This window comes from Rhagoletis zephyria, unplaced genomic scaffold, assembly GCF_001687245.7.
Source record: "Rhagoletis zephyria isolate East Lansing unplaced genomic scaffold, Rhagoletis_zephyria_1.1 Rzeph_scaffold_01913, whole genome shotgun sequence".
Classification (NCBI taxonomy): Eukaryota; Metazoa; Arthropoda; class Insecta; order Diptera; family Tephritidae; genus Rhagoletis; species Rhagoletis zephyria.
Window position 1 is genome coordinate 48369 of NW_016158997.1, and position 9621 is coordinate 57989.

The window sequence follows — 9621 nt, forward strand, 5'->3', positions numbered from 1 at the left end:
GTTTCCATAACTTTGACATTAGAAGAACTAATTGTGGGAAGTAACTAAATAACTATGTACTAGCAAATTCTTGTCAAGTTTTTCTTTTGTTTTGTTAATTTTGAAAATTTTCAATTTCAGTTACAAGTTCAACGCTACACATGCGCAAAAGGGTAAACATGACAGTTACATCTGTATGAATGGATATTCCTAAAAAATGGTTGCATTGTACCTGACATTCGTATGCACCGCCTGTAAGGTTGCAATCTTTAAAACTCCCACCCATTAGCTCGTGTGTTGTTTACAGACACACAAATACGTACATACATATATACATACAAGCTTCCATACGTATGAATATAGAACTATACGATGCTGTCTGTTATATATTTTGTGTGTAATTCAGCAGCCGCTGGAAAGTTTTGCGGTCGCTTCGCTGACTCGAAAGCAAGGCCACTGCGAGCTGGCCATCAACAGAGCGTATATATGTACATACCTATGTACGTCAGCAGGTATGTAATTTTAAATTACTTACTTTAATTTGTTTGTAAAGTTCATATTTTGGGGTTGGAGCGGGTGTCAATTTGTGACTTATGTGTAGACGAGAGATTTGCAATTATTTTTGTAAGGCGATTCACTGGAATGTGAGTTGATTGAAACAATTTGTGGTTAATACAGGGACATGAAAAAGTTGAAAATAAATATGTATTAATTAATGAGAAAAAACTTTTGAAAGAAATTTGTTAATTTAATTAAAAACTCAAACGATAAAAACTACAAGTTCTTAATGAATGAAAAACTATAAAGTGATACTTTCTAATGGGCCGTATGAATAAAAACTAAGTAATTGCTTTTTCTTAAAATTCCATACCTTTTACTTGAGTTTTGTTTGAATGAATGGAGTAAAAGGTCTGAAATTTTAAGAAAAAGCAATTGCTTATTTTTACTCATACGGCCCAATGTTTTGTTTTTAGTTTTTACTTTTATTTATATATTTTTTTATATNATTTTAAGAAAAAGCAATTGCTTATTTTTACTCATACGGCCCAATGTTTTTTTTTTTAGTTTTTACTTTTATTTATATATTTTTTTATATTAAAAAAAAAAACATTTCTTAATAAGTTCACAAAACTACTACTGAAAACATAAAAACTTCCCCAATAATAAGACATTTTATTTTCGTTCTTCATAATCGGTTCTTTAATTTTTCTATGGCTTGCAGTTTTTTGATGCACAATTCTCGATAATTAAATGCTTTTCTTAGTGCTTTTTACGTATTTTCACATACATTTACTAATGTTATTTAAATAAATTTTTTGTTTCATTTTTAATAAATGCAATTAAAAGTACGTACACATTAAACTTACATACATCCACTTTCAAGGATACATGTATGTACACAACTTTTATATTTGTAGGAATATATGTACATATATAAAAAGTCATACGATGAAATTGTACAATTCATTAGCTACTGATTTTTGTATAATGCTTTTCCACATTGCTTGTAAAGAACACACAATTAATACTTAAACGAAATATGCTGCTAACTGTGCCATTTTATCCCTTGGTTGTCTTGCACCGCGTCCGCCTCTTCCGCCGCCAGCACCACCACGTCCAACTTTGACACCACCACGCCCACCGCCACGTCCACCACCGCGCACGTTTACTGGCCGCGATGCCACCGCACGATGTTTCTCCACCAAATGCGCAAAGTCGGCCGAGCAAAAAACGCAGCCACTTTTTTCTTCGCTACTATCTTTGAATTTCGTTTTATCCGACTTGTAGACCACATTGACTAGCTGTGCGCCACATTCCGTGCACTTTTGTTCTGAAAGAGAGCAAAAAAGTGGAAGCGCCAAAATATCAAGTATACATTCATTAAAATTTTAAGTAACGACTTACCTTCCACCGTCACTTTGGTGGCGCCCTTGAAACAATTGATAATGACATCGCAGCGATTGCAGCCTAATTTCCAACTAGGCGCTAAGGTGCAATCCAGTACAAGTATGCCATGTTCACACTCCACGCAACTGGAAATACCCAGCGTATTGAGCGAATGCGGGCAGGTTGGATGCGTGCAGGAATTGCAGCCACCATTTTTGGGCATATCCCTGAATGGCGGATGGTTAAAGCAGTATGGACAGAATGGGTATGAACGTCCTTTTGCGCCTGTTGTAAAAGCCAGTAACTCGAAATCGTCTAGCGGACATTTGAACTCGCGATAAACTTTGACATTGCCGCCATTCGGCAGCGAGTAGGTTTCGTCGCACTGCGAGCAATGCAGGCGTGCAGGTTTTGTCTAAAACAGAGATTAGAAATTTTGCAAACTATCGACTATAGTAATTTTTTATTTTTAGTGACCTACTTGTATGTATTTCATGTAACGTCGACATTTGCCGCAACGCGAATGCGCTTTGCCCGTTTCGGCCAATGGCGAGAAGGACACCTCGAACAGGCTGTCCATGCTGGCAATATTTTTAACGAAATACAAAAACTTCAAGCGGAAAATTTCAATGGCATGTCGCAGCACAGCATGGAAATCCGCTGAACCCTTGGAAATCAAATTCAGCATACGTTCCACTTCGGAGCGCATAGTGGGCAAGACGAGCTCAGGATCGATCTAAAATGCAAGAGGTTACGTTCAAGCGTTCACTACATATTAGAGCATGCGACATTTACCTTTTGATATCCATGCACCAGCACTATACCCAGAGTTGTGGGTATGAGTTTACGTCCCGTCTCAATGCGCACATAATTTCGCTGCGAAATGTTGTTGATGTGCACTGGTATGGAGGCATCTGTACCAATGCCATGCTGTTCCATGAGTGTAATCAACTCAGCCTCGGTGAGGTAATCCGGTGGGCCTGTCTGAGATTCAGCCATACGTACATCGTTAATAGCAACTTTTTCACCCTCCACAAAGGGTGGTAAAGCCTCATCGCGTCCGAATGCCTGCCAAGTCATCACTTTAGTATAACCCGGGTCGATTAATACGTTCGCGGTGAAGGTGAAGGTCTCCATGCCAACGCGCAATTTAGCGGTGGTGGTGCGGTACTTCAAGTCGCGTGACACGGTGCCAAGAAAATGACGGCAAATGAAGTCGTATACACGCCAGGTGTCCTTATCGAAATCGCCACGACTGGCCAGCTTCATGGGCGTGATCGGTGGATGGTCGCCAGCGTCTTTACCTTTGCGTGGCGAATTGAAATCGCCCAATATGCTGCGTGCCTCGTCGCCAAATTCGGAGGAGGGTTGCAACAGACGCAAAACGGCGCTGCAATTGTACAATAAATAATCATGGGGCTCCTAGCTATTTAAAATCGCATGTTAACTAACTGCAAATCGAAATTTTCGGGATACTGATTGGTTTCTGTACGCGGATAACTGATATAGCCCTGCGTGTATAATCGCTCGGCGATTTGCATGGCTTGAAAGGGTCCTATACCTAATCCTGAACTTGCAATACGCATCAATTCTACTGTGTTCAACGCTTGTGGACGTCCCTTGAACTGTTCTTTAGTAGTCACACTCTCAACCCTAAAAGTATGCACTGCAAAATTAAATATAGCTATTCAAGTAAATAAAATCACACATACAGCGCTTCCTTTTGCTCCTTCACGCGCTGCATCAGCATCATGGCAATCTCTTTTTTGAATACTCGTACACGCGACCATTCCAGCGTGACTTCTGGCTGACCAGCCAGTAATTGCAGATACCAAAAACTCTCAGGTTTAAACGTTTGTATATCATCATGCCGCTTCACACAAAATCCCAGCGTAGGCGTTTGACAAGGTCCATATGATATCAGCGATGAGTCCAAATCGCCATAACGTCCTTGGAAAAATTTCGTTTGAAAGCGTGTAAACGCACAACCAATGCGTAAGTCCAGCTCTTGCCGCGCATCCACAGATTTTGATTCGTTTTCGTTGGGATAACCAAGCGTTTCCATAGCGCCTTTGATATCCTTCTCGGTAATGGCAGAAAAGTGAGCGCGATATGTTACATTCCGGCTGTATACATTTGGTATTACACGCGATACCGCATCCATAACTTCGTAACAAATATTCTCGCCCTCTTTATCACAATCGAGCCATAGTACTAAATAATCGCAGCCTTTCGCTTCATTCGCCAGAAATGAACGCATATGCTGCTTGGGATTGGCTTCTTTCTTTTCAGTGGGACAGCCGAATAGCTCTGCCGGATCCACGCGATCCCAAGAGTTGTATTTGCCAACAAAATCGAGCGACATGACGTGACCGCAGACTGACGTCATGCGAAACAATACGCTGCGTTCATCGCGGAATGGACCAACCCATTCATGAGTTGAGCAGGAATTACTGGATGCTGCAAAGGGGATAAATTGTAGTAAATTTTATATTTCTCTATTTAGCAGCTCGATACGCTAAAGCGGGGTGGATACAAACCTTTTTTCGTCGTGCTTCGCCCATTGGATAGGATTGAGGCGAGTGAGCCAGCCAGCGACGGCTTCTCCGCAACCATCAATACTTTCTTCATTGTTCTTGCGCTTGAACTTAACAGGCGGCTTTAATTTTGCCTAATATGGCTCCTTTAAGTTATTTTCCTGATTTTTAGCTGGAATCGCGGAAAAATGCTGGGCAAGGAGAAAACACACACACAGTGCTGCTGCTGTCAGTAAAAACAGTGCCATTAAAACTTCAACAGAGGAAAACGTTTGGCATCCAAACTGCTGATTTCAATATTTGAATATTCTACATTTTTGGTTAAAAACAAGCATTTCATTTAATGGTTTTAAATAACGAAAAAGAGGTATTCTAACATGCGTTTTAGTGAAAATTTAAAAAAAATTGTGTTATAAAAATATTTTTGGAGAAAATGTTTGCTGTCCTTTTGTGTATTGACTTGGCAACCCCTAAACTCTTCTTCTTCTTAGCATAGCGCTGTCAAATCTGGCAGTCTTCCATACACATGTGCTTTGTTGATCGTGGATTGTTTTTTGGCAGAAATAGCAGCAGGATTAGGTGAATTCTACAGGAATGAAAATTAAATCGGCGAAAAAAGCAGCGAAACGGGATTTGCCTGCAAAGGATGATGGAGAATCTGATATTAGTAGCGCGCCACCCGCAAAGTCGCCAAAGAAGGCAAAGTTTTTAAATGGTATTAATGGGGAAGTTGAGGAGCAAGCAGTTGAGAAGCCCCCCGCAGAAAAGTCAGGAGGTTCAGTGAATGTTTCCATATTCCAGCATTTTAAGGAACTAACCAACGATGACGAAGATAAACGCATGAAAGCGGCATTGCAATTGCTCCAACAATTGAGCAAAACCAAGGAGGCCGATAAGGTTTGTTGGATTGTTGTTAATATGAATATAATAAGTACACGTTTTTTAAACATTTTTACATCAATAGCGTCAAAAAGAGCTGACGTACGCGCTAAAGCGTTTAGTGCGTGGCTGTGGCGCTGCGACTAATACGTCACGGGCAGGATTTTACACAGGTTTAGTAGCGTTTCTTAAAGCTTTCGACGAGCAGGAAATAACGCTCGAACACATTTTTGATACGATGCAAAAAGAGCTGCATGTAGGCGCGACCGTGGGAAACAAGGTAAGCGCATACATTGGCCATAAAATAGTGGATTATTTAACACTCCTTTTGCTCAGGATGATGCTGATGCGGTTGTTGGTAAAATATTGGTTTGTGGTGCGTTGCAGCAGGCGGGACGCTTGGATAACATCGAGCACAATGAGTATTTGGAACGTATTACAAACACTCTGATACAGGCTACAAAACAACGCAGTTATCATGCATCCCTTGGTTATGCACTACTCGTAGAACTTGTCGAAAAGGTATTGGTAATTGGAAAATGCAGTTGCTTATATAGGGCATCGGCCAGTGTGTATGCAGAGCTTGTTTGTAATTCAAACAATTTTTTATTTATTAAAAAACTAACCTCCAGCTAAAATATTTTTGTTGGCTAAATTTTACTTCATTTTCAAACAGTTGTCTCCAAAGCAATTCAGCACCGTCGTTTGGCCTTCATTGCAGAATGAACTGCAGCGTTCATGGTCAAAGCAAACACTGCAAACTGTGCATTGCCTAATAGCCACGCAGCTTCGTTTTCCTAAAATCGCGAATGCCAAATTCATGAAGGCGCACTTTGGCCACGCCGATCTTTTACAGCCTGAGAGCTATGCTCATCTGTATCGCCTATTCTGGGAACACAATAATATGCAATTATTGACACATCCTGCTTTTGAGGCCTTTGGCTCTTATATAGCTAAAAGTGATAACCTGAACAAATTCTGGTTAGAACAGGTAGATGCTGGTTTGGAAAGCAGCAATAAGTTACGCGAATTAATTACTTTGAAAATTGCCACAGATGTCTTTAACAATTGGCAGCAGTCACAGGAAACGGAAAAGAAGCATGTGGCTGTTGCAGATTTGTTAAGCCCAAACTTTATGCATTTACTGGTTGAAGGGCTAAAAAATCAAAAACAAAAGAAAGATGAAACACTCAAAGCTTTTTACGACGACTTTTTCGAAGCCTTGGTGAGTTGTTGCACCAAACTCGCGGATGATAAACAACTGGTAGCCGTAATACGCCGACTTATATTGCCTCCCGGCCAATTTGGAATAGAGAAATATACTAGCACGCGCGTGGTACATCAGTTAATCAATGCGCTGGGCACTACAGGTGTTAAGAAAGTATACACACTTCATCATAACATTTTCCTAGGCTTACAGCCGAAGAATCCGAGTAACGCAAGCGAAGAATGGCTGAATTTCGAACGTATGAATGCTGGTTATGTGCTGCAGCATTTGCTCGCGCACAAGTCGATGCGCCAAGAATATGATTGGCGAGAGCAGCAACTGCGCTTTCTGCTCACCTGTGGCATATTTTATGTCAACGAGTCGGCGGATATATGCAAAAAGGAGAGTGCGTCCACTTTCAGCAATGACTTTGGCGAACAATGCAAAAATATGTTCTTCACAAGCATGCAGAGTCGTTTGGTCGACTTGCAGCAGGAAAAGCAATTGCTCTTGAAGCTGGTACAGCACTGCAATGAGCGTATGGGGCATAAACATGCCTTGAAATATTTCCGTATTAAGCAATACGACGACACGTTGCATAAATATTGGCAGCAAATGCACACAGCCTTGGGTGGAAGTGAAACCAGTGGGAAGAAAAAGGACAAGTCAAAGTCGACGAAAGCGACAGTAAGCGATGATAAACTGGAATTGGTTTTCCAAATTTTGCTACTCAATATGGGCTTGCAGCTGTTCCGCGAACCGGAAATGGCGGGACCGGCCATAGAAGACCTGCTCAAGTGTATGCAGCGGGTGAAGGAGAAACATAAGAAAAAGCAAAAGACCAAGGAAAGTGTCAAGAATTCCGAAACGGAGGTAGGTTGCGTACGGTTTTGTGCAAATAACATTTTTTTATATGCATACATATAAAAAAAAAAGTTTATTTTTTCAGGACGAAGAACCCGAATGGATTGAGGTCGTTGTGGATTTATTCCTTCATTTACTTTCACAAAACGCCACGGCGCTGCGGAATATTGTCAATGCGCTGTTCCCACACTTGTGCGGGAGCCTGAACCTGACCGCTGTACACCAAATATTAGCTGTATTGGACATGAAGGATGGCCATAATCCTCTAAGTGCACATGGCGACGAAAGTGAGGATGAGGATGAAGAAGATACTGATGATGACGATGATGAAACACAAGGTGGTAAAAATAAAAAATCACCACCGAAACTAGTAAATGGTAAGGCTGATAATGATGCCGAAGGTAGTGGTGATGATAACGACGATGAGGATGAAGATGGTAATGATGATGATGATGACGATGATGAAGAAGACGAGGATGACGATGACGACGACGATGATGCCGAGGAAGATGAAGCGACAGCTGCCGACAGGCTTCGTAATGCCGTCTCACAAGCGCTTATGGCACATGGTGGCATGCCTACCGCGGGCGACGATGACGATGATATGGCCTCAATCGATTTGAATGACATGACTGAGGAGGAAGGGCACAAGCTTGACGAAGCACTAGCTGAAGCTTTTAAGGCCATGCGCAAGACAGGCGGTGGTGGTGCAGCTGCTAAGAAGTCAAAGAGCTATCGTGTCAAAATTACCACGGTTATGCATTTCCGCATACGTGTCCTCGATCTGCTCGAAATCTACTTGCAACAGCAGCCTCTTTTGCTGATCGCCATTGAAGTTATGCTTGCTTTGTACAATATGCTGCCACACTGTGTAGGAGACGAGCTGAAACCGCTGCAAATCAAAGTGGAAAAGGTGTTGCAAAAATTGACGGCATTGAAATACGATGTCGCCGATGTCCAGGAGGATGAGGTGGTGGCCTTTATACGCCTAATTGTCGAACAGAAATCGCCAGCAGCAGCTTTTGAGGCAATGAATAAGCTGCGTAACAAATGCATTATATTCCTGGTGAATAGCGCGATTAAGATTGCTGCAGAGAAAAGCGATGACTGCAAAAAAGTGCTAGCGCTATACGAAGAATATCTCCAGGAGTTCCTACAATCGCGTAATCCAAGCGTGAATATCACTTTACTGTCCGACATTTTCCGGCTGCGCTGGAGTGGCGTTTGGCAACTGGCGGTGTCGCTGTCGCGCAAAGGTCTGAACTTGGAAACGCGTGCTTTCCGCCGCATACAAATCTACGAACTACTCGATGTGCTTTACAAAAATCATGAACTTCAGCGGCTGGATGTGTCCACCGCAAAAACTCAATTAAAGCAGATAGAAAGCGCGCTCTGTAGCCACATCAAAGCGCTAGCCGCGGGCACTGGGACTGAAATATCGCCGAAGGAGTATACCGTGTTACTGCAATTGCTGATGCAGGCACAGAAGACACACCATCGGCTGCAAGTGAAATCGGCTCTGGCCGACGTGGACATTAAACAAGCTATTCAAAGCATGCGTGCCGATTCAACGCAGGTTTATCAACGATATTGTGCCGCCTACAAGCTGCTGGTGGAGCGTGGCAATGGCAAGGGCAAGCAAAAGATGAATGGCAAGCAAGCAGTAGGAGAGGCGGCAGCGACTGCAAAGAGGGAACACGGTGGTCATGTGGGAAATGATACGTTGGAGGCAGTGGAAAACGATGGGGGGAATGGTGCACAGAAAAAGCGAAAGAAAATCAATGATAAAGCGTTACGCAAACTGAAGAAGCAAAAGAAAGAGCAACGTTTGCAAGTTGCCTCTGCAGGATTAAATGGCAGCTTCGCATTTGTGCGGCAAGCGTCAAACGAAGATGATGAAGAGGCGGAGGAAGAATAGGAGATGTAGTGTATTTTTTCGATAGTTGGTAATGTAAGAAACATGTAAAAATGATTGAAATATTTGTTTTTTTTTTTTGAAAATATAAATAACAATTCTTATCTGTAATCGAAAAATCACTATTTTCTAAATATAATTCTGTTTACTAAGAAATACACAGAAATAAAAACGCGGGATTTGTCGCTTGCGTAAAAAAATAGTTTATTAAAAATTTGGTAGGTATGATTAAAATTTTCTGGAAGCTTGGAAAGCCTGCTTGTTCGTGTTTCCTTCCGTTTTGATAACTTTACACGATAATTTTATCGATACTTTTATAAGTGATAATGCATGTGTACATCTCTAACCTCAAA

The 9621-nt window shown here is 41.7% G+C and overlaps 2 protein-coding genes across 2 annotated transcripts; one reads left to right on the plus strand and one right to left on the minus strand.

Moving 5' to 3' along the window:
• Positions 1-1143: 1143 nt before the first annotated feature.
• Positions 1144-4643, minus strand: Top3beta (DNA topoisomerase 3-beta). The gene is made up of 7 exons (XM_017619631.1): positions 4407-4643; positions 3579-4326; positions 3319-3519; positions 2662-3256; positions 2348-2602; positions 1885-2281; positions 1144-1810 (listed from the first exon to the last, which is right to left on the minus strand). Exons 1-7 carry the CDS (start codon positions 4495-4497, stop codon positions 1509-1511), a joined length of 2589 nt encoding a protein of 862 aa, XP_017475120.1. The 5' UTR covers positions 4498-4643; the 3' UTR covers positions 1144-1508.
• Positions 4644-4683: 40 nt separating this feature from the next.
• On the plus strand, positions 4684-9440 carry LOC108365577 (MYB binding protein 1a). The gene is made up of 6 exons (XM_017619630.1): positions 4684-4770; positions 4895-5300; positions 5368-5562; positions 5619-5804; positions 5959-7362; positions 7439-9440. Exons 2-6 carry the CDS (start codon positions 4998-5000, stop codon positions 9269-9271), a joined length of 3921 nt encoding a protein of 1306 aa, XP_017475119.1. The 5' UTR covers positions 4684-4770; positions 4895-4997; the 3' UTR covers positions 9272-9440.
• Positions 9441-9621: the final 181 nt, after the last annotated feature.